The 24773-nt window shown below is 44.4% G+C and overlaps 1 protein-coding gene across 1 annotated transcript in view; it reads right to left on the reverse strand.

Moving 5' to 3' along the window:
* The window catches only part of RAPGEF1 (Rap guanine nucleotide exchange factor 1), a 71603-nt gene that overhangs the window by 29128 nt on the left and 17702 nt on the right, over positions 1-24773 (reverse strand). The window contains exons 2-9 of the mRNA XM_082068083.1: positions 20864-21003; positions 17520-17698; positions 14235-14391; positions 9806-9894; positions 9270-9422; positions 7756-7879; positions 6340-6523; positions 5272-5787 (exon numbers count right to left, since the gene is read on the reverse strand). Of these exons, the coding sequence (XP_081924209.1) occupies positions 5272-5787; positions 6340-6523; positions 7756-7879; positions 9270-9422; positions 9806-9894; positions 14235-14391; positions 17520-17698; positions 20864-21003 (1542 nt within the window). The remainder of the gene's footprint in view (positions 1-5271; positions 5788-6339; positions 6524-7755; positions 7880-9269; positions 9423-9805; positions 9895-14234; positions 14392-17519; positions 17699-20863; positions 21004-24773) is intronic.

Consider the following 24773-nt stretch of genomic DNA (forward strand, 5'->3'; position numbering starts at 1 on the left):
TATTTTAGTGTATTTTAGAAGGGGAAAATGACACCCAGAGTCATAGAAAGACTACTGCAAAACCCCAGAATTATTAAGGATCGGAACTCTATAGTTAATAAACGTAAAATAAAGAACTCTCTTCTATATACCTGAGCACAGGAGCAACAGATGTATGTAAGTGTCACAAATGGACGAACCAAGGCCTTTTTGTAAATATGTTGTCATGTGCAAGATATTCAGTGATCATTCCTCCCTTTTTCCCATTAAAGCAGTTGCCTGTTTTTGTAAATCTAGTCATTAGGTGGCAATTACTTGGCTTCTACTGGCATTTCAGGTTGTGCAGCTGAAGCAAATGGACGGCTCTAGTGGAAGCTATAAATTCAAGGACCAAGATACAGTATTTACACATCGGGAAGCCGGTTTCCACAGGAGCTGCAAGGCAAAGCCCTCTGTTCACCTGCCAGGGCAGATCCACGGGCCAGCCTGTATCAAACAGGATGCAGCCGCGAGTCAGTTTGCACCTGTTTTTTGCACCTTTTTTCCAGATTTCCTCTAATATTTTAAACTACATTTAGAAATGGAGCTAATACAGCTGCCCCTTCCCACAGAATGATGTTCCTCCTCCAAAAAAATAGAATAAAGAGGAGAAAAAAAAATAGATGGTGGCAACTAGAGCGCAGGAAACCTTGGCTGATGGATTTCAATCCCGAGCGGTAACACCTGCTCTCCCCATCCTGTGACTCGCTGCTCTCCCTCCCTCCTTCTTCTTTTTGCAGGGACTGCAACAGAGGATCCAAACTGCACCCGCATGTGTTGGTGTTTGTGCCCCTTCGTCTGCTGGCGTGGGCACTTGTGGTAAAGCCACGATCAAATTTGCTCATGCACGTGAATTTCAGCCTAACAGTGGAAAGAAGCACTATTTATTTGGCAATATTTATTTGAAATCACGGTGAAGGAGTCCGCGTAGAAAATACAGAACTGCCAAAATACCGTTTTCAAATACCAGTGATTCACTTGACTAAGGTCAACTATTAATACCTGTGCCCTGAAAAATGCCTCAGTATCATACAATAACTTCAGGGGATAAGATCCAAGAAGGGTTATGAAAGACATTTCTTTAGTAGCAGAAGTGAACTAAAGATCAAGACTCCTTGGAGAAGCATAGAGGACAAGAGCTTGAGGGAAAAAACACATTCTGAGAGCTCATCAACTGAGTAGGACAAAAGCCAAGAAGTCAGGCTTGGCAGTCCTCGTATAATGCAGCTGACATTGCTAAATTCAGATCAATCCTTGGTGTGGAGTTACCTACTAAAACAGTGCCTCACTGAATGTCTGCATCCAAAGACAACACGGGATCCATTGCTGTGAGTTCCTGGGTTCAGGCGTCTGTGCGACACTACAGCTCGGGAAGTGTTGGCGAAAAGGGTATCGCATTAGACACTTGCGTAAAATTAAATTACCATAACCCAAGGTAATAAGCCTAAATGCTGTTGAGAGCCTTAACTCAATCTGCAAGGGAATAATGAAGAGCTCCTTTATCTCGGCTCTTTATGAGGCTAATGCATCCCATCCGCTGCCGTGCTTGTCACAACTAGTCCAGGGTGGGTGAGCGTGTCTTTGCTTCTACTTTGTCTTCTTCTCTGTTTTTAGGTGAAGTGAAGAACGACTGGGATGGTGAAATACCAACCTGGTTCAGGAGCAGAGACCGCAGAGCGCAAATTAAAATGGGCATCATTAGAATTGCCAAGTTTCAACGAGAGTAAGGGAGCAGGACCACTCCTGAGGCTGCTGTTTGCAAAGGGTCTTCTCTCTCCTCTCTCCCTCCATCCCTTCCCCTCTCTGCTGTGGTATTTGACATTTAAAAAGCAGATGGGAAATGACATCAGCAGCTCGGCTGGGGCTGCACGCCCTGCAGCGGCTCTGCAGAGGGAGGGATGGGGCTGCAGCCTCCACAGTGAGCGAGAGGCTCAAGGCAGAACCTCGGGAGAGAAGGGAGGCGTGAGAGAGAAACCTCTCCCATCACAGCGCCATGCCCAGCTTACGTCAGTCCTGAACGCAGACAGAAAGTATTTTAAATAATAATAATAATAATAATAATAATAATAATAATAATAATGAAAAAATCTCAGACCGGGGCTAGGAACACCCTCCCAGCAATCTGCTCACAGTGCCTTGGCTGCCATTTCTGGAGGAGCTAAAGCTGCTTGGGGATTTCTGTCGCACACCAACAGAAGTCACAGGTATTGCTCGGAGCACACCAGCACCGAGGCAGCTCATCGAGTAGCTGCTGGTCCTGGAAGCTGCGAGGAATTTTAGCAGATGAGCAGCAATAAGGCATCTGTGTACTATAAGTGAGGACGAGGAGGACTCGCCGAAGGTCCAGCCCAACTCCTGGCGCTGTGTCAGCCTGTGTTACAACCACCCCCAAAAAAGCCCAACAGACTTGTGTGCATGAGCAAGAGTCAAAATAATGGAAATTCTTAAGCTACGCCGCACATCAGCTCACTGGAGAAGTCAAGGTCTCTGCTGTCATCCCTGGGAGGAGAGCAGTTTTTCAGAGCTCGCGTTATCCGCTGGCTAAACCCAGACTGCCCCAGCACGGCTCCGCAGTCCAACACCCACTGTTACAGGGCACCCACCTGCATTTTGTTCCCACTGACACGGAGGGGAACATGAATAAGTGCCTCGCTTCTAGTTTGCAAGCTGTTTAGGGGAAGGATCTTGTTACTTCTGACTCTGGGCTCTTCATGGCAGAAGCTGCTCCAGATCTGTGTCTAGTACAGCAGGAGCACGATGCTGGTGCTCAAGCAGAAATCTGGAGTAATTCGCCCTTAGCACAGCAACATGTACTTTTACAGCACAGTGAAATAACAATAATTCATGCCAGACTAAAGGGCTTATCACTCCTCTGTTTAAATTATACAAACTCAACTCTTGGAGGTCCCTCTTGGCACAGCTCACAGCAAAACACATGGGTAACTCAAGCAGGATTTGCTGTCTATTATCAATAAAAGGACCACCAAAGTCTCTACTGCAGCATTTCCTGCCAACTACCAATGGATAACCCACAGCAAAAGGTCTACAACCAAGTCCCATCTCCGAGAGCTCTAGATCTTTTTAATAAATCCGTACATCTCCTTTGGATCCCAGGAGTTTGTTGGGGTTGTGGAAGCAGCACCGCCTCACCTATGTGATTACACAAGAATATCTACATGTATCAGCCCCCAGGCAAAAAAATCCTGGGTGCTACTATACATTCTGAGTAATGTTTTACTGCCCTTTTAATGTTGAAAATAAAAGTAAAACTAACAACCACAGATCTGTGGTGTGATACACTGTGGAGTAAAGATAATCCAAAACAAGTTCTCAGTGTCACATGAATGCAATTAAAAAGTCCGCAGCAGCCAGGTATCAGCTCAAATTCTCCTACAAGCTTTACAGCAAGGATGCTTTATCAAACCATCAGAGCTGACAACACATTAGATAACAGCTTCTGCCTTTCCAAACAATGCAATCTGGTCAATAGCCCAAGAGCTTCTGATAGTGCCAGATGACAGACGACAATTAACTCTATTCTAACATCAAAGAAAATTCACAAACAAGGCCTTGGTATTGAGGTTAAAAGTGTGCACCGGCAATAATGGAGAAGATAGCTTTTAAAATTGTTTTTAAGTAAATCTTTGATGTCTCATAGGATAACACAAAACAAAGACATGGGGCTTAAAGAGAAAAGCAAACAGCTCAGGTCTCCCTTTCAACTGTCAAATTGCCTCTTACCCAAGATTCAGGCAGGCGTCTCCCCGATAACGCTGCCTACGTGTGCAGAGGTGCATCTCCCTGCGTCCATCCAGCCTGCACGGGGTAAAACCACCTGCACCCGGCCCTGGTTTCCAACATGCGGAGCCCACAAGGACCTGATCCCCCAGTGAGGATGCTCTGGGTCACCTCCCCTTGCAGCTGGCACTGGCAGCACTATTTTGAACAGCCCAAGCCATAACAAACAGCCCTGCCCTGTGCCAGCATTTATTTCCTTTCTGGTTTCTACAAATGCAGCTTCTTTTTAGCTGCTTTCAGTATCTTTTACCTGCTTGCTTACCAGAGGGAGGTAGAAGTGATTTCCTACATATGGGGACACTCGCTTTCAGATGGGTCAAACCCTGTGATTTGATTAAAATCCCAGGTTACAAATGTGGACTGGTCACTCAGGGATAATGGAAAATGCTTTTAGCCGGCACACTTTTTAAAAAGAGTGACCAGCACAGCAGATTATCACAGAAATGGACAGAATACCTGTGCACAATACACTGATCTCACGTCCACCTTACTCTCAGTGAAAGGATTCTAAACTGCAGAAATTAATCAGAAGACCAACCTGGCACTTTAGAATCAGCTCTTTGCTTGGGCTACCAGCCATACAACGTAACGCTGCTGATCCAGATCTTGTATATGTTGCCTCCTCATGCAACACACAACTGCAAAGCAAGCCAGTGACTGCTAAACTAAACATCTGCTGGATCTCCCTGTGTTGTCCACAGCCTTCCTTGGCAGATCAGTATGGCTGCTTTTTTGGCAGGTTTCACTTGTTTTCAGCCATGAACATTAAGGAAATCAGAATAAGGTTGTGAGCCTGAGTCGCGGTCAGGACTGGTGCGCCAGGAGCCTGGCTGGGCCGGCCAGCCTTCATGTTTAGAGGCTGCTCGTTTTAACGATGTGGGAAATTCTTAGGCATCCAAAGGAAATGAGATCCTGTCACAAAACATCGGTACTGGACGCTGGGTTAATCGTGTTGTCTCGCGCAGCCACGGGTGACTGTGTTCCCGTTGCCAAATAACTGATCTGGCAATGCTTGGTTTTGGACGGAAAAGCAGCCCTTTCTCTGAGCTCTTGGAGAGTACCCAATTTCTTCTACAGTGGGAAAACATTCATAAAATGGGCGCGGAGGGAAGGAATGGACATGAAAAAGAAGGATAAACCAGGAAGATCTGCAAAGTAGATCTGCAAAGAGCCTCAAAGATTCACACTCAGGTAAACAGACAGTAATATCGTCTCACTATAGTAATGAAGATGCTGTGTGATGCTGCTCCCCAGGCCTGGATCATTCGTGGCTCCAGGAGTCACTCGTTGACCCCAAAAGCACTGAACCTCCCATGCCTTTGACACCCACTAACTGGTTTTGCCTCACATAGGCAAGGGCATTACCTTGGGGTCACCATTACTGAGTGGTTATCAGAAGTACAACAACCGCAGGGGCAAGATAAAAGTAAAACAAAAAGACAAGAACTTGCTTACTGTGTTTGTTCTTCTTCTCTGGCAGAGGTGGTGGCTTCTCTGGGTCACTGTTAGAATCTGGAGCAGCAAAGTCAGCAATGAATTCGACCGGTGCTGAAGAGTTTCCTTGCTGGAATGGCAAAACAGCAGCAAACGGCGTGAAAGGTACTGACGGGACAGACGCTGCGTTCTGCAGGTCATCCTCCGAGATGTTGTCGTATTGGGAAGGGTGCCTCTCGTAGGACACCCTGCAGCCCGAGTTCTCCGAGGTCTGAGAGGCTGCGCTCCTCCTCTTCTTCTCCGGTAAAGCTGGAGGAGTCTCTGTTGGTGGCGCCGCTCCCGAGAGGCTGCAGAATTCCAGCGGAGGAGAGCTGCCCTGCGGGAGCTGGAAAGCGTGTCCGTGGAAAGGGGAGCCAGACTCACCCAAGGACTCTGGCAACGGGCTGAGGATACCGGGCACCTGCTGAGGTATCTGGTCAGCGTTGGAGAGGTCCTGCTGCAGGAACTCATAGTCTGGGTCATAGTGATCTGATTGATCTGGTTAAACAGAGGGGACAGCAGAATGATGCATTAGTTTCTCTCTTTTACTGTTTAGCCCTTCTCAGTTCTGCCCCTCCCATCCCATCAGTTAATTTATCAGTTCATTTAATCAGAGTAGTACTTCCTTGCAGCAGGGACCGTCTTGCTAGACCTGTAGTCCAGTCTTAATAAAACTCTTGTAATTATTTCTTTACACTAGCAAACAAGTAACAAAAACTCTACCTAGATCATTGCAGAGATCATATATGTTTCACATTTAAATTTTTTATTTTCTTTCCTAGTACGTAGAAACAACAGCGCTTTAGTCTATCAGGACTGTCATTTCGTATCAATGTCAGCAGACAAGGTTGAAACCAAGAAAACATTCCACTTGAGAGCTGAATGGAGTTTGAACACAATCATCTACAGCCAGGGAAACACATTCCCCTGGGCTTTTTCCTATCCGACAGAATACAATTCTGCACAGAACTGCCTGCAGCAACGACAAGATGACAGTTGCAAGTACAATCCATTTACTTCTGCATCACAGCTACGACAGCTCCCGCTTACCCAGGGTTTCACAGCTTGTGTTGCGGGAGCACTGCCCGCTGTCGCGGTCCAGAGACGAGAGCTGCTCGTCAGACTTGCTGAGTTTGCCGATGCTGCTGCAGGGCGAGAGGCGAGGAGATTCCCCCCCGTAGGAGTGGCTTCCACCCGACAGCCGTCTCTGGGCATAGCAGTCCACATCGAAATCCTTAAGCAAAAGAACCAAATCACCGTCGTTCTTGTGCGCTCGTTAGCAAGTGAGATGCGGCTCAAGGAGCAAACACCTCACAGCAGCGTTTAAGGAAACCAGGATCAGTGCTACAGCCCTTTCTGGTTAGACAAGCTTGGCAGGACCTCAAAAAGCCTCTGATTTGGTAAAAAGCCCAGGCCAGGGAGCTCTGGCTGCTCCTGCTTCCAGGCAGGTTGGGCTGTGACCCACAGTGGACTTCACAAGGTGCTGAGATGACCAAGTTCCTCACAGGAACACACATCTCATGACCGCTTGTACTAGGTAACCAGACTGAAAGATTTCTTATTAAATAACTGGGACTTTAGCACACATCTGGTTAGCTTAGGTGTATGCAAAAGGAAAATAAGCTATAATGAGATACAACTTTCTGTGCCCGTGACTACACTTCTGTTTTGGATATTACCTCAAGCTCATCAGCCTGCAAGCGAGCCCACCAAGTGTTCCCACTCCTGCAAAACAACCAAAATGTGATTGTACCAGTAACTGCAGAGCTGCCATGGTTTTATCTGGGTCAGCCAACCAACAACAGAGGCTCCCTAAGCCAGGGCTGAGGCTTTGGGGATGAGGACAAGACTTGATTTTGGTGCAATTTAATATGATGCAGGTCCTCGCTGCTGAGTTAGTAAGTTCCTGAACGTGTAAAGCAAACCCAGCCATTTACAACCTCATAAACCCCAGACTAGCACAACAGATGGAATATGATTACACACACAGCCCCAAGTTTTCCATTTTTCTACTGGAAAATTCTCCTCAAGGCACGAGCAGCGGTCAGAGGAGTCGCTCAAACTACACCTTGGGTGACAAAGATGTTTGTAAATTGTGACTGGATGAATACAGATTTCTGATCTCAAGATGCCACATGCTCCCTGGCCTGTAAGTCAATCGTGGTGAGAGCTCAGCTGGCTGCTCTGCACCCTGATCTATTCAACATGGCAACACTCAACTGCTACAGCTCAAGGCAACAAAGTTTGTAGCAATTTGTTAATTAAATCCAACAACACCATAAAAAAAAATATATTAAGCTGTTTGCATTATGTATCATAAAACTCCCCCTGCAGAGCTCTCCTGTCCGGGGCTGGTTGGGACGAGCAGGGACGTGCATGGAGCTGCAGGTCACAGCATCTCTTGGAGCTTTGGCTCCAGTTCCCAGCACGTTCTCCTGGGTTTTCACAATGGGGTTGCGCCATTACCTGTCTGTTGATGCCAACAGGTAAACTGGAGCCGCTGGTGGCTCGGCTCATGGGGGCCACAACGGCCACTCTGGTCGGGGAAGGTGCCGATTGCCGTTTTTTGGGGGGCAGTGCTGGTGGAGGGCTGCAAGACACAACAGGCATCGAGGCTTCCGTTACTCTTCCAGCAAAAAAAAGACTTTTAGAGGCTTCACAAACTTGTTTTCTAAAAAGCCTTAGACTTGCCAGGCTCAAACTCACAGGTTCCTGCCCAAAGCTGGCCTGGAGCTATTTAGCAAAGTGCATCCACTAACAAATATGAATTTACGAATACTCTCACAGGTAAGGTCCTGTGCAGTGATTTATTTTTTAAGGTTGCAAAAGAGTTGGTATTTCTCAAGCAAAACCCACTGCCATTCTAAAAATTATTTTTAATGGAGCCAATTAGCACAGTAATTATTTCTTAATAAAAGTGGTGAAAATCCAAATGAAATATTTTCATTGACCCAAGCGTTGTTTCCATTCACAGAAGTCCCTCTTCTTCAAACCTTCCATGTTTGAAAAATGTTCATATTTTCAAAAATTTATAGGACAGGAAAGTTATTTTTCTGCCCTTTTACCCTCCTGGTGAACTTCAGGGAACAAGATGGTCAGTGTTGCTCTCACCATGTTTTGGCATAAATCTGTTGCAGAAACACATATTGGCAGTAACTAGTGAGATTTTAACCACTGTGCTTTTAGTTTTTGTTTCTAATGACACACAGTTCTGGTAACCATCAAGCCTATGGGGTTCCCATGAGCACATATATTCTGTTCCTGGAACATACCAGGAAATTTTTATATAACTCATGAGAATTCATAAAATACATAGAAATGTGATTCTTTTGGCCAGCCGCAGCACTTGCTGCCGCATTTTCAAATTAGCACAACATGTATTTTTCACACCATCCATTAGCACCCGTCCTAGAGAAGAAAAACATCATACACACAGACCAAAAAACCTGCAAATTGGGGCTTTTCTCTTCCTTCTCAAAATAGAACTTAGAAACTTTCATGTGGTTACTCGTAGAACAGGGTAAGAACAACCAAATAAAAGAATCTTTTTTTTAATGCACTATTCGCTCCTTTCACTTTTAAGCTGATAAAAGCAATGCAGAATTGCCTGGATGTAATTGCCAGAAGAAGTTACAATGTAGAGTGTGGTATTCACGTAGTTTTAAATAAGGCTCTTAGCATTTATGTAGTTTTAAATAAGCCTTTCATGCATGGATATCAGAGCACAGCACTGTCCTCACATAAAAAGAGGTGAAGTAAAACACAGATAATGAAGAGTGCTGCTCAAATCAAGACCGGGAGAACACAAAGTCATAAGCAGAGTGCAGGAGCAGGAAAGAATTACTCTGGAGGAGGGGAAATCCAGAGGTACCACCAATCCTCCTCATGACTCCTCTGGTGTGCATTTTGCCAAGATTGTTTAAAAAAGGAGCTGGTAAGAGCCAGCGGCTTTCTTCAGGCAGCAGGTTGGCCGGTGTTACCTGTTTTCTGCCACACGAATGCTGGGCAGAGGGGGCTTAGGAGGCGCAACTTCTTCATCCATGGAGTCAGTCAGTAGCTCGTTGGATTGAGTCATGTTAGTTGTTTTGTTGAGGATTTCCATTTCTCGGTCTGTAAGGGGAAGTTCTGATGGGCTGCGACAAGTAAAATACAGATGTACACAGTTTGAATGCAGCAGGCTGACAGATTAATACGCATTTTAAATCATATGCAGTATGAGAAGCACCTGTAGCAGAAGGTAGAATTTGCTTCTGCAGGTGGAGTTCCATGTATATGCAGAATACAATGTGCATGTGTCATGGCCAAGTGATGTTTCATTGCGAGATTTTGGTATCTTCCCTACCATAGCATATTGTTCTCTTTAAGTGGTGCCACTGTAATGAGTGAGGTTACATAAAGAACACTATGCTAACCTCTGTGAAGAATAACTGAACGCTTTCATTCAAGCATCAGTAGTCAGAATTTATCTCTCCTTGATTAGCCCTGCACACCAAAGAAATCCTTGTCAGTGACCCACCTGTCAGATTTACATGCTGGTAAACTGGGTTTAACTGGGCTTGTGGGAGAGGGATGCTCCTGTTTTTCAATTGTGAGTCTGACCAGCTCCTGAGGGATAGAGAGAAGAAAAAGAGAATAATCATTATTTGCTGCATGCTGCACTCAAACATCCTGGGACAGAAAGAGACGCTACTGCAGTAAACTCTTGGTTAGGCAGGGCACAGAGAGCCGAGCTGGGTGCAGGTCTGGTCCAGAGCCGTACAAATGATGCAGCACCGCTTCTAAGGAGCACCCAGCACTAGTTTAGCTGTGTTAAGTGCATAAACCCTGGCCCTATGGGGATTCTGCACAAACCCACGAATGTGTGTGTTTGCTGTGCTTCCTCTTTCCTCTACAGTCACAAACGTATTCCAGTCCCCACAACACCCTAGATTAAGACAAACTGACTTACATACATAAATATAAGTAGAGAAAAGTCTTAAGCAGTAGAGTAATTCACTTAGACAGTAAAAAAAATATATATATATTTGCTTTATAAAGTATGTATTTGTTTTAAAAAGCAAGTTTTCTGTAAGATGTCCAACAGCAAATTAAATAGTGAACACCTTTATTAAAAGGCCTGCTTCCCCTGAAGCCAACTTTTCACATGTTAGCAATGGAAGGCTTAATCATTCAAGGAACTGCTGTAGTGTATCTGGTCTAAGCAGATAAGGCTCTGGATAAAGAGATAAGGGCACGATAATCCTGAACTACAAGTCTGCCAGCAGTCAAAACAACAATCGTTCGCACCAGAAAGATGGAGAAAACATTTTAGGGACATCTGAGGCCAGCAAATAGATGTACTGCTCACAGACAGAACATACGTCCGCTTACAGGCAGGCTGGAAAGCTGGCAGAGCTTCCTGACGGTATTGGCTTCCTGGTATATTATGCAAAGGAAACTATATGGGATCAATTTTTAATTTTTTTTAAAGGAGCCTGAAGTACATTCCAGTATCATCTTCACGTCCGTGTCTGCTGAGCTTGGGAACAACTGTCATTGCCCTCTCAATGCGATAACTGCAAGTGGAATGTCATCATCATCCTTTCGAGGAATGGAAATATTCTAGTTCTTGTGTTTTTATATAAGGCTCTCTTTGAAGCTGAACCTCCATGGGTCTGCACACTCACAAGAGGAATAAAGGACTGCGCTGGATGCGCAAAGGACAACAAATGCAGCTGATTTGGGCTTCAATGTTCTACTTACAGTCTCATCGTGAGCTTGTGCCCAAAAATAACGTACACTGTGTCAAACAAAACCACAACATAAGGCCCAGCTTTCCAGAAGTTGTCCTGGAAAATCCCACCCATGGGGAAGGAGGAGAAAGTACAACCAGAGCACATAGAGATGTCCATGTGGGCTAATGCTATAAAGATATTCCTGTCTTGGACAGACAGACAGACAAGAGTCCTGGCGAGGAACAGACCGACAGGGCTTTTGACAACCTGTCAGCTCCACTGTGCTAATGAACATTTCACAGTATATACAACAGTAAAATAATTAAGGCCATTCAGTCACAGAACTAGAGTGGTAACACAGACACTGACTTGACCTCAGCCCTCCCTGCTGAGTGTCCCCAGTCACTCAACTGAAACTATTATTTTTTTAAAGGTACGTTCCTCTGTTTCATCCTCTATTTCAGGCATTCAAACCCAAAGCCAAAGCACTCCTTAAAGTGCTACGGAAGGGAAAATGTAACATCTCCTTTTCTTCACCTTTCTTCACCACATTTAACACCTTCAGCCAAAGCAAGGCTGGGGTTGCAGACCGTGGTGGTGGCAGCGCCAATGAGCCCCTGGTGTTTGGGCCGAAATGCTTGGGTTTCCTATTTTGCTGGCTGTAACAGACACATGCTTGCTTACCTTATGGCAGTGTAGGTTACAACGGGAGAAAAACAATCCAGTTTGGCTCAAAAGTATCTTTAGAGTGATTCAAACCATTGCTGCTGTGAAAAAACCAAAGATGCTTCCCACCAGAGTCACCACGACAATGTATGATTGACAACACATCAGAAGATCACCGTTTCCTCTAAACTTTGATAAATATCACCAGATTCCCTGGACCCTGACTTTCTCTCCTCTCTACCAACCCCAAAATGAGAACTAGTGCTTGAAAATCAAGCCAAGATCTTCAGTGTATGCAGAGGTAATCAGCACGCAACCGAGCCAGATGCACGTTATACTGTTCCTTATCAGCAAGTAAAGATTCCTGCAGCAGTAATTAGAGATAATTAAAGCCTCTCTTCAAACTTACGCTACTTCAGCAAGCTGGAAATTCCAAAATGAGATGGATTTTTAAGAAGTTACATAACCAAAACATGGATTTTTTTTTTTTTTTCTTTTTATATACGCCTAGCCAGGCACTAAAATCTGGGATAAAAACAGCAAGTAAAGCAAGTGAACAAGCGACTCCTTTATGCTCAATTCTGAAAATAAGGGGGGAAGTAAGCACTGAAATGTGGAAGTGGATCTTGTGCGATCTGCCAGAAAACCAAAAAGGACTCTCCACAGCGCAGAAGTGTCCAACTTCTCAGTTCTGCTTCCAGATCTGCAAGCTGGCTGGGCCCTTCTAAAATAAACCCTGTTCCTCGCTGTGCAGCAGGAGACGAGCGCATGGTGCTTATAAACGCTGACCTGTTGATGGGCAGACACGCTGGCACCTCCCCAGCCGGTGACACATCTGCTCTGACCGTCTCCAAGCTGAGCAGACATAAGCCAGCTCCAACTGGAAGGCCAAACTAACTTTTAGTCTAACAACAAATAGAGCCTGGTACAGCCATGGTGCTCAGTGGGGTTTAACAGGTCAGGCTTAGCGCTGTACGGGCACATCTACATCACTTCCAGCATTGGCAGAGCAGGCATCCGAGACCTTCCACCCATCCGCACGGACACGCTGCTTTGGCTGGAAGGGAATAGGTATCGAAGGCTTAAATATCTGAAATTTGCTTGAAGTGAAAGGGCAGCAAGCATCCGGGTCTCTTGCAATGAGCCTGCACAGCCCTCTCCTGGATCTGGTGATAAAACGACCCTGTCTCCGCAGGATTGTGCAGATTCATTAAGTGATATCAGAGAGAACTGCCTCGCTATTTGCTGGGATATTACAGTTCTGATACCATACCGCAGATTTTCACGTACTGCAAATTGCTGCTGGATTCCGACAGTAACAGCAGCTGGGACTTTACACTAACCTCTTTTTCTCTCCCCTGCTGTGCAAATTTAAGACCAGCTTTACTTTTCAAATCTGGAGCTTAAAGTTAAAAGGCATCTTGTGCAAAATAATCCTGGAAAATCTGTCTTCCTTAGGTGATGGCAATGTTTTGCTTCAAAGATATTTGTTTAAAAGGCTCAATAAGTAATAGTGATTTTAGTATCTGTGTTTGACTAACATTAAAAAGATATTCAGAGCACGCAAACACCACACCAAGACTCCTGAAAACGTGATAGCCAAAGCTTGGGAGATCCACTTCATTGCTGCCTTCAGCTCCAGTTAATAAAAAATGGAGTACAGCGAGAGGTGCCTGTTCCTGATACACTAATCCAGGTGAAACACCTGCTGCCGTTCTTAAAACACCATCCCAACTTTCCTACTGTGCTTGATCGAAACATTCCCCTTCCAGTTCAGCCCTGCTCTTGAAAGTGGCTTAACTCTCTCTACAGTTTTTAAAATCAGATTCTCAGGAGATCCAATGGTCGCTGGTGCCCTCAGCCCAGGTCAAGCGGACTTCTAAGTGCAGCTGAATGAACAGTCCCCGGGGCCGTCAGCCCAGGGACAACCGCATGAAACAGAACTAAATAATGGTACCAAAAGCTACCGGGAGGTCGAAGGAAAGCCAACAGCCCTCCCTGGGTGGAGTGGGGAGGGAATGCTGTAAGCAGCTCTCACAAAGGATACAAAGGTTTCTGTTCAACATTTCCATTAGTTATATAAAATTAATCTCCAGAAAACTGAGCTTAGCTCATCACCTGTTCCACACCCTAATCCGCCTGCTGAAAGCGGTGATGGATCACTGACGAATCCTTTGAAATTCGCGTTAAAAGATGGAGCTTGATTCTCTGTGGGCATTATTGACAGGAAGCATTTCCATTACATTTTGCCTAGACAGAAAATACGCAAACTCTGCCTTGTAAACTGCACGGGAGATTGGGAATGACTTGCTGAAAATCTACTACAATGCTCAATAAAGATTTATTGTTTCTTCCAATTCATCCAGAAGCCAGGGTGAGCATTTCAGCAGCGCACACTAACAGCCAAACCCTTTGTGTTGGTCCTTAACCAGCACACCGAGCAGGATCATTTCACTTATGATACAGTTGAGGTAGTTTATCAAAGGCAAGAATAGGATCTTTCTCCTCTAAAAATATGTATTATATACTTTATACAATATAATTGACAATATTTGTCTCAGGTACCTTGACTCCATCCAGAACAGCTTTTATGACGCCCTTCACTGTTGTCACCATCTCCTTGTCTTCTGAGTTCACACCTTCCAGCATCACTTGATCTGACCAGCGGATGAGATTGGCCAGACTCTGGTACACACGGCTATAGCAGGACGAGATGGCAGAACTGGCCGGCAGGGCAGGAAATAATTGAGAAAAAAAAAAAGAACAAAATTAAATGATGGAGATACTATCAAATGTTATGAGAGCGCTTGATTTAGAGTGCATTTCAGGCTGTTAAAAATGTGACTGCTCTCCTTTCCTTTCTGACATCCAGAATTAGTGTTTAGCAGGTGACAAAGCCGAGATTTCTCCTCTGCTGCAGTTGCTCTCCCATTCTCCAGCACCAAAGGGGTCAACAGAACAAAGGTACAACTAATCTCAGTTAAGAGAATGAATTAATTGGGCTGCAGGTTAACACGGCAATGCTAAAAATAATCTGCTTTCCATTTTAATTTACAGCTCCAATTCTATGCCTTAACTTCAAAGGTAAATATGTAAGTCCTGTATTTAAGCCCAAGTTATATTATTTCAGTATTATCTATGCTTTCCTTCTTCTTTATTAACTCTTCCAAAGAATGTCTTGGACAATTGAGAGCTGACTGTATTCATTCTTTACAAATCATTTCCTCATTGTTTATAATGCCTGAAAACATGTAATTAAAACCTGCTTCTTTACATAAATTGAACTGAATGAATTTCAGGTTTGGAAGAGGAAGGGTGTTGCTTTGTTTTGTTTTAATGAGAAACAGAATTGAAGCTATTGTTCCGAAGGGGGAAAAAAAAAAGGCATTTTGGAAGGGTGACAACTCTAAATAAAAGTGAACTGTAACAACAGTGCTCACAGGCATTTTCCTGGCCGTTCTGCACACACTTCATTACTAAACAAGGTGTGTTAACAGCTCTGCTGATGGCAACGCTTCAGCAACTCTTTGTAAAGTTAAATCTATTTGAAACTGCATCAAAAATATAAACAGATAAGATAAGGTCTAATCTCGCAATCATTACTGATACGGGTGTTGCAAATCTTCCCATTTCTCCTTGGTATCCATTTTACACTGGCTTAACTCCAGTAATTTCATTATCTGTGAGAAGAGAATCAAGCCCACGAGCTTCAATGAGACTCTTTAGGTGAATGAAGTTTGCAAGTTCCAACCATGGGGATACAAACATTGGCAAGGGCTTCTTTGTTTGGTTCTTTTGGTTTATTTTATTTATTTTTTTAAAGCATTCTGTTTGCCATTTATTCTAATTTCAAATGAAATCAGCTTGGTAGGAGATATTTCCTAAACAGAGCCCTCCCCCATCTCTTTTTAAGGCTTTGATTTCTTTGCCATTATCTTCAGTCTGCTTCCTTCTAAGGAGGCAATAATTGAAAGCCCATTTTGTGCTAGATTTAATTACTTTTTTCCTTGATGCAAATGCTCTCCCTGAAGCCAAAAGCGATCCAACAATGATGGCAGAGCTTTCCTCCACACTGACACAAGGCTTGCTCACTTTTCTTCAGGGGGATTTGCCATCAAATCACCCCTTTCTGTCCTGCCACTACTCAAAAGAAACAAGGTGTATTAAAGGACGCGGCTTCTGCAGAATGCCAGATCCCCGTTTTTAATGTGAGGTTAAACAAGAGAGAACATACATATGGGATCTGCACTTTAAAATAACAGCATTTCCAGAAGGAGAAACTTATCACTATGCAGAGGACTCCACTGACTACAGATCGAAAATTCTGCTTATGTGGGTAAATACAGATATCCGACTGTCAATGTTGCATTAGCTCACAACTAAGAGAGATGATCTAAGAAATGTGAAGAACAGGACTGTCTGCAATACTGCTGCTGCTGAAGACCACTTAGGTGATATTTATTTCCAAATATATTCTTGGAAGGGAAGATCACCCTGAGAACACCCAGGAGATACACAAATCAAAGCCAGCGACTCTAAAGATGACACGTTCTATCCTAAAAAATATTTGCTGACATTTTACACGTTCTCCCGGTGCAAGGGGAAAGTTTATTCTTTCTTTCATTAAGTGAAAGCAGGTGCTTGTCAGGAATTTAATAGCTCTGGGAAACCCTGTGGCAACTGAAGAAACTTCTGTGGCGGTATCCAGAAGCCTGATTAATTTTACCATTCTAACAGCTATTGCTCTATATAGTTCCGCAGATCTAACCTAAATGTCCCAGCCACAGCTCTGATATTCACCCATTGCCTCCTTCATTTTGTACTGTCGGATGCAAACATGGCCTCTGCACTAGGAGCAAACACAGCTGAGCATCTCTGTTTGCAAAATACCCGGTACTCTACTGCTGTCCCAACCATGGTCTAGACCTTCCTTGCACCACAATTGAAATAAGCATCTCGAAGTAAAAAAAAACAATTGGGATATTTAACAGGAAAAAAGTAGGAACAGCGCAAAAAATGGCAGGATTTCCATAACCAAACACTTGCATTTCTCTGCCTAGTTTTGTGCTTTTCTCTGTCTCCGCTAATTTTGCTCTTTCCATGTTATTCACTGATGTTTGCTTGCTTTGTGTAAATTGATTGCTCCAGCATCTATGGGATGAACAGCAGCTGTATCTCTATGGCTTGACAACTCCACAAATTCTTATAATCCATGCTGAGCTTTGCCTTCGCAAATTTCTACTTTTCTGGCTTCAAACCCACTGTCTAACTGGTTAAAACATAACACACATAATCTGTTAAAACACAAAAAAAGTAATCTGCTGAGAGTGCACAGGAATGAACTTGGACTGGTTAATCTACTGAAGTACATCTGTGTACTCCTGTTCTGTATCTGATCCAGTAAAAATCCAAAAAAATCAGGTAAGAGTGCAGGCTCAGACTTCTCTAATATCAGGGGGGATAAACTGAACACTAGAAGTGATTACTCAGAAGATAAACTCTTTTTCAGGTGAAAGCTATTGGATTTGTTAGCTTTTAGGATGCAGAACCAGTATAGCATCTGAGGAGAATCTCCTGCCAGTACATGACGAATCTCCAAGTTTATCATCATCAGTCCTTCCTCCTCTCTGAAACCACTCCAACTTGCTTTATCTTTCCACGGCACGGGCTTCTTTGCAGCAGGGGGTCTGCTTTTAAATTGTGTTTGAAAACTAGGGCATAATTAGTAAAAACAGCAGTCACTTCATTAGCCACTGCAGCATTTCCCGTCTCCTGCATGACGTGATTCTTCAGATGCGAGGAGGAGAGGAGCTGGGAGCCCGAGTCCCAAAGCCCAACAAGAGAACTGACCTTTGCTGGATGCGTGGGTCGGTTTGCACCAAGGGCAGGATGGCTTCCAGCACTTTGCTGGCTGAGCCTGGCAGCATCTCTAATACTTTCTCATCAATTGCCATTTTGTCCACAATAGTCTTAAAGTAGCGCAACGCACTGACGACCTCCTTCTCCTTCTCCTCTAGCCACGATACATTCTGGAGAGGAGGAAAAAGGGAGAGATGTGTTAAAACCTCAGGATTTTTAAGGGCAAGGTTACTTTAACTTACCTGAAGTACTGAGACAATGAACGAGGCACATTCCACGAGGACCAGAGAAAACTCCTTCAACCACAAACACTTTTAAATTGAATTACCCCTCTTTCAAAAAAGTCAGAGTAAAACTGCACCCACACTTTAACTCTCTGAATTACGCGCATCCCAAACTGAAGGCTAATCTTGATCAGTTTTAGGTCAAGATTAACACTACTGATGATGTGAAGGGCTCTGCTTTGAAACCCACACCTCAAACTGGGCGGGTGAAAGAAAAAGAATATACCAAGTGCAGATAGTAATGATAATGCAAGAAAGGAAGCAACAACTGCTGGTTTTAAATAGAGCCGCCCCTCTGATGTGATCAAAACCCTTTTACCTTCGGCACATCCCACTATCAAAAGGTCTTTTCGATCAATAAACGCAGTGGATCAGGAAAAGGGCAAGAGAAAAAGAGGAAAAAAAAGTCCAAACACCAGAACTATCTAAATAGATTACTCCATTTTTGTATCCATCCCTGATAGTTTCAACGACACACATGGTGTTCACCCTTATTGAGTAATTTGGCTGATACCAATACACCTACTTATATGAAAGCAGGCTGCAGGCTTCTCTCTCCATTTGCAAATGAAAAACTCCTCTCTGATCAGTCTCCAACCTAAAGTCACTTTGTGATGCTGCTGGAACAAGGGAATCCAGACGTGTTCCATGGGGACAGGCTAAGAAAGCCAAGTTTTGCCATCAGTGATGAGCATTACAGAAGGGAACAATTCATTGGAATAAAGCTGAGTTGTGGTCACCAACTTCCGTGCCACCACCACACTGGAAGAGCAAATTCAGAAGTGATACGTGATATCTTAATGGCATTCTAGACAGGGGTATTTTTTGAAAGTTTACCAGAGTATGCCTGGAGGACTTGTAATGCCACAAGTAGTTCCTAAGTGAGATTTAAATTAACTACTGAACACTGCTAGACAAGGAGCAGAGAGCTTAGCAGAGTCAGGTTTCACCATTATCTCCTCAGTAAATTCAGCTTCAAGAATTAATGACCTGTGGGCATTGTGTGCTCCCCATACTCTTGTCAGCCGTTAAACTGCTGCTTTTCTGCAAAACCAGGCCAGCAGCCCTAAAGGTTTTAGGAAGAACAATTTATAGGCAGCACTGGTTAGTAATTTGGGGCCAGTTGTATAAAAGGATTAGAGTCCCAACTCCCATTTATCTCCAACTTTAGAAGTCTAAGTCCCAGTCCAAGATCTGCAAACCACCCTGTCATTTTCCATCTCATCTGGGAAGTGCCCAGAACTCTGCTGCTGCTTCCACTTTTTGACAATATTGCTTGCCAGGCACCTCAAGTTCTGATCTGCAGCCCACGGGGCCCCAAACTCCTTTGTTGAGGAGCACCCTGGCAACTCGCTGATGTCAAAAACGCCATTTCCCATTCTTCAGGCATGTGTCCTCACCACCGCACGGTTTATTCCAGGATACGGGGCAGCTCGGTCCCTCCCACAAAGGTTTTGCACTTCGTATGAAATGACCGCACGCTCAGGGATGAGAGCGCCTGCGTATTCCCCGAGTGAGGGTGACTAAGGCCCGGTGGTCAGAGCTCTCAAACAGAAGTGAAAAAAATGTGGATTGCAGTTCCTGCTCGGATGGCTGTTTATGTATTTCATTCAACAACTGTTTCCTGTAGAAAGGCTTGTGACTTAATAGCTTAAACACTCTCCTGGTGCATAGGAGGGATGGGCTTGATTCTGAGAGGTCAGGGCTGAGAACAAGTAGAAACCCAAATCCTTCTGCAAGGGCTTTGTTTCCCCATAAAAAAATCTCACGCTGTACATAAAAAAGGTTTCATATCTTCAGCATGCCTTATCAGGATATCTTCTTGCATTGTTTTTTAGAGAAGATAAAGAAAAGCAAAAACTTCACCTACGATTAACATGCTAATACATGTTACAGAACCGCATTTGAAAAGGGTTCTTAATTTTCAAACTTATTTCATATGTGGTCACGTATCAATCTAAAGGAAGGCCTTTGAATTATCTCAATATACCATCCTGAAACATTGCTGGGATTAAAAGCCTTCAAAGAGTACTCCTAGATTTTATTTTTATTCTTTAGCAGCAGTCGGTAACACAAGGTGCTCGGCTTCCTAGAAAGCAGATTCATAACCTCTTGGGGGGAAAAGAAAACCTTATAGACCGGTAAATAAAAGCCTCATCATCTCCCACCTGATGGTGCAGAACAGGGCTGGGAAGCCCTGCAGCAACTTCTCTGGGTGTCAAGCACATCACGCAGAATAAGATAACTGTACCGTGCTGACAGCCCTCAAAAGCACCACAACAATCCCCAGCAAAGACAGTCTCAAAAAGTTTGCACCTCTGGTGCTGCACATTGGATGGGATTTTCAATAACTACAAAAGATTTTGAATTATCATAAATAACCTCGATTGTTCTTAACTTTTGGCTTGGCTTTATACTTGAAAACTGCACCAGCACGGCACAGAGAGAGTCTCCAGTCACATCATCGGGTCACAACAGCAGGGCAGATGACACTTGGACCGGTTTGTGCTGGGAAAAGCGGTGAGCTCAGCTCTTTGAGGACGTGAAGCACGTTGGGGCTGAGGAACCGTGCGCTGGAATCAGCAGCTGCTTGGACGCATCTGTTGGACTCTCCCTGCCGATGTCGTCAGAGATTGAGCACGACTTTGGACCAGCTTCAAGGGTTTGCTCGCCTGGGTTTGGGGGTTTTAAAAGGATCACACCCCAAAAGCAGGCAGTTATTTGGAAGCTGTAAGCATAACCATAGGGTGTGCGTGTTGGGAGGATGTGTCAGGCCATAAACTACATTCCATAATGAGATATTTAAATGCTTATGGAAGGACATCTTGTCAGGCTCTCCAAAGGGAATTACATGGCTTGGTTGCTCTTATTTTATACTACACAGCAGAGCTTATAACTAACCAGAAAGTAATCCTGTGAATCTCTGAAAGATCTGCAGAATTCCACCGAGGACAAAGTCACGCACTGAAAGCAGAGCTGTAGATTTTGATAAACTGATACCAGCAAGCAAGAAACCCGCAAGACTAACAGAACGTGTCCTTCATCTCTTACCTTGTTCACCGTCTTCTCTGGTGTTTTCACTGTCACATCAACTTGCTTTCCTTTCTTTGAAGGGGTCCTCTTTATTTTTGGTGAATGAAACTTGCCCTTCAGCTTCATAGTGAACGAGGAGAGATGGGAACGCTCAGAATCTAGAAAGACACAGAAATGCGTTACTGGATTAGGGTGAATTTGTTGAAACCAGGGAAGTTGTGTTACAGCCTTATCTGGAAGACCAGCCTATGAAAAACATTGCAACCATGTAAATCTATTGAGTGGAACAAGATAAAGAAAATTGTGGCTCTCTATTATGTTTCCAATGCCCTTCCCAGGCTGCTCTGCCCACTCGGTAGCATCACCTTCCAATGCAGTTCCATGGATTGTCTGAAAAAATCTCCAAACCTTGTCACTCCCAATGGATTTCAAACCAGAGAGCAGAGGAATCACTTCAATACCACAGCATCCTTGAAGAAACTTAATTACAGAACTACTCAACCTTTTAAAAATTGTATTTTCATGGGGGTTTTTTAATACCTAAAAGCTGAAGCTCGAAGGTTTTCAATCATGCCTTATGCAGACTTACTGTTGAAATATATTTTTATCTGTTTAGCCACAAAGCTAAATAAAACTAAGCTGCCTCATAGAGAGCAATTGAATGTATTCTGAGCAAAGAGCACTTTAATAAATGAAAGTCTGAATTGCTCTCTAGTGACCCAGATAATTCAGGAGAAGATACCGAACTTGTCTTTAACTCCAGCATCAAGGGAAGTAAGCAGTTTTGCTGTATGTTTCATTTTGCTTTTAGATTATTTGGGAATCGACTCCAGAGGCGACAGAGCCCCGTGCATGCAGCGCTGCAGCACCGCGTTAGCATGCAGGCTGCAAACAGAAAAGGCTGCTGAGTCAAATCTAGCACCCTGGAGCTAAATACCACGCTGCGGCGCAAACCCCGCTCCTCGTACTCAGAAATGGCCCAACCACAGCTCAAGGGAAGGAACCCGCGCTTGCCTCCCCGTAAGGGCTGTCTCCCTTTCAACTTGGTTTCCTGCTAGCACGTTAAGACCTTGTTATTAACACCTTAACCAGAGCCAGAGCTCTGGTTAGTTGTGTCCTCTAGCTCAAAATTTTGCAGGCATCCTATTAATGGAAGCTGCACCAGCACTGATTCTAATCTGGTCTGACTGCAGACCTGTTCTCCTTTTACAGGAGTAAATGTTTTTTAAAGTTTTCTGAGTACCATAAAGTCCCGTTTAACGCGCGCAGGAGAGAGGCACTAAACCCCTTGGCCACCGCAGATAAATCCAGACATATCAGTTGGCCTCTGAAGAATCACTTGGAGCAGCTGGCACCCTAACTTAGCAACAATTGACGTCACTGCTTTGCATCCACACCGGGATCTCCAAACCTTTCAAATCTCCCTGGCTCCACAGGGTGCTGAAGGTCACCACTGAAACCAGCTCCTGGCTGCGGTGATAATGCTCTTGCACTCCCCCCCAACAAATAATTCGTCTTTATTTCGCATACCATATGAGAATTTCTATACATGCATGCGTATGCACGCTTGCCAAGAGAAGTCACGACTCTGAATTTATTTTTCAAGAACTGGCAAACAATTACAATAATTAATCTTCAGGGAAATGATGGTAGCCGCAACAAATTGTGTCTGGCTCCTCCATGGGCTGCGGTGAGATCCAAACTGCTAGTCTGAGTAAGAAAATGTTCAATACCTACAAAACCCTTTGTAGCTTATGGTGATAATTCTGCCTTGCAGGTACAAGAAATTTGGAAGGGAGAAAGGTTTCAGAAGACTATAATTTCCTTTTCTCCTTCCCACCAGACGTCTGTAGCCACATTTATGGGACAAGCACACGAGCAGCTGAACCAATGTGTGTGCATGGTGTGGAACCTACGAAAGGAGATGTTGTGTCCAAGGAGAGCGGATTCCCCTCACCACCACCACCAGTCTGACCATTTCCATTTGCTCTCTCCACCTTTCTGTCCCCTTGAACACGGAATCATTCGCACACCACGCTCTGAAGGGACACAGACCGACAGAGCGAGGACAGAAGCAAGTGGCTGAAGCAGAATGGGAACCTCCTAAAATAGTATTAATGAAGTAAACCAGCTGACATTTGCAAAATTAATAAACATTATTGTTTGAACAGCCCTACTAAGCTGTACTTTGAAGATCACAAATTAATGCAGCTTTTTACTACCATGTCTTTCCATCTACAACAAGCATTTTCCAGATTTCATCTGCTCATAGGCTTCTGATGCGTTTGCAGTTAAATGAGTCACAAACCAATATTCTCTGACACTCAATTACACTTAGCACTTAAAATAGCGCTTTTCTTGTTCCAAGCACATTGCGAACACATCTTTCCCATCCTTAAACAGCTCAGTCTCAACCTTACTCCGTGGCACGGAGGTGAAGCAACTCATCTACCCAGAGCAGAGGTGAGTCAGTGACTCCAGGACTCATCTCCATCGCACAGTCCTTTCCCCACATTCATGAATCAAGCAGTGGAGCTACTGTGATTCTATTCAGTGAAAGCCAACCGACATTATCCAGCATGATGGGCTGTATGGTTTTCAAGCAGATACATCATTCAAGCGTTAGGATTTGCATTTTAATGAATCTGGATGAAGCGGTATAAAAGAGAACATACACTTCAATAGGAAGGTATTCTAGCTCAAATGTGGAAGTTACCTAAGCTTTTACAGACGAAGATGAAACTCTCCAGCAAAATGCACAACTAAGCAAGACTTCCTAGCCTGGTTACCATAGCACTGGTCTGCTTTGAGAAAGTCACTTTCTTTACGCTATATCCTCATTTAAATAGCTAACATGTCCTATGTCTGTCCAGTTAAAAGGTTCAAAAAGCACAGCATGCCTTTGCAGATCAATTCATTTGATAACATGCAGAGAGAGGCAGAAAACAGAGCCATGGCACTTCTCAAACCACTTCTGTCCCTCTGCTCCTCCCTGCCCGTCTACAGTAACCAGACCCCTTAATGCAGCATTGAGGTTGTTCTGAGCTCGGTTGGCTGCCCGCTGGAAATTGTTCTATCATATTACCCTCGCCTCTTACTCATGAATAACCAGCAGTGTTTAACTGGAGCCTCAGCACCGGCTTTCTGAACTTCTCTTTCTCCTTTCTGGTGGTTGCAGGAGGGTATCCCATACTCACTTCTATGCAGCGTCCAAATATTTATCAGATGAACGGGAAAAGACAGAGCAATAAACTCGATCGAGTGAGTTCAACTAGAAGGGGGGGAAAAAGATATTGTATCAAAGCGTTCCTGACTTTCTGTCCCCTCGGATTTCATCTGTCTGGATGCTCTGCTGCTGCACATAAGTGGAAAATAAAATCCCTTCAAAGTTATTTTACTATGGGTCTGAGTTTCTTGATTTCTGACTGTAAGTTTTAATACGTCACTCGTTTCATTGCTAATTCCATCCCTCTATCAACGAGTCTCCCGCTCTGCTGTGCTTGAATGCGCTCCAGCTGTTGAGTCCTGCTCAGCTCTCAGGTTTGTCTCCCCCGGACAACATGTGTCTGGGGTCCGACCAGACACAGGACACAAGAAAGTTGCTGTTGCCAGCCTGCCCCAAGCAGCCAGGTGTGGCCGGAGGGTTTTTTGGGCACCCACTGAGCCCCCCAAGCCCAGCACCCCATGGCTGAACAGGAACCACCTCGTCCCCCGGCAGCCCCGGTGCTGCCTGCCCGTTTGGTGGCAGAAAGCTAAACCTGGTGAGGAAAGAACTGCAGATTTTCAATGACAGTGGATTAAGAGGCACAAGGGAAGGCAGATAAATCAGCTTATGTGCTTGCGGGCGAAGAAACTAGGCTGCTTAGGCGAAAGCCGGCAAGTCAAAGCCCAACGTCCACCGCGGTCATAGGCAAACAGTCACTTTCCA

This window comes from Streptopelia decaocto, assembly GCF_964273445.1.
Source record: "Streptopelia decaocto genome assembly, chromosome: 17".
In the NCBI taxonomy this organism is placed as follows: Eukaryota; Metazoa; Chordata; class Aves; order Columbiformes; family Columbidae; genus Streptopelia; species Streptopelia decaocto.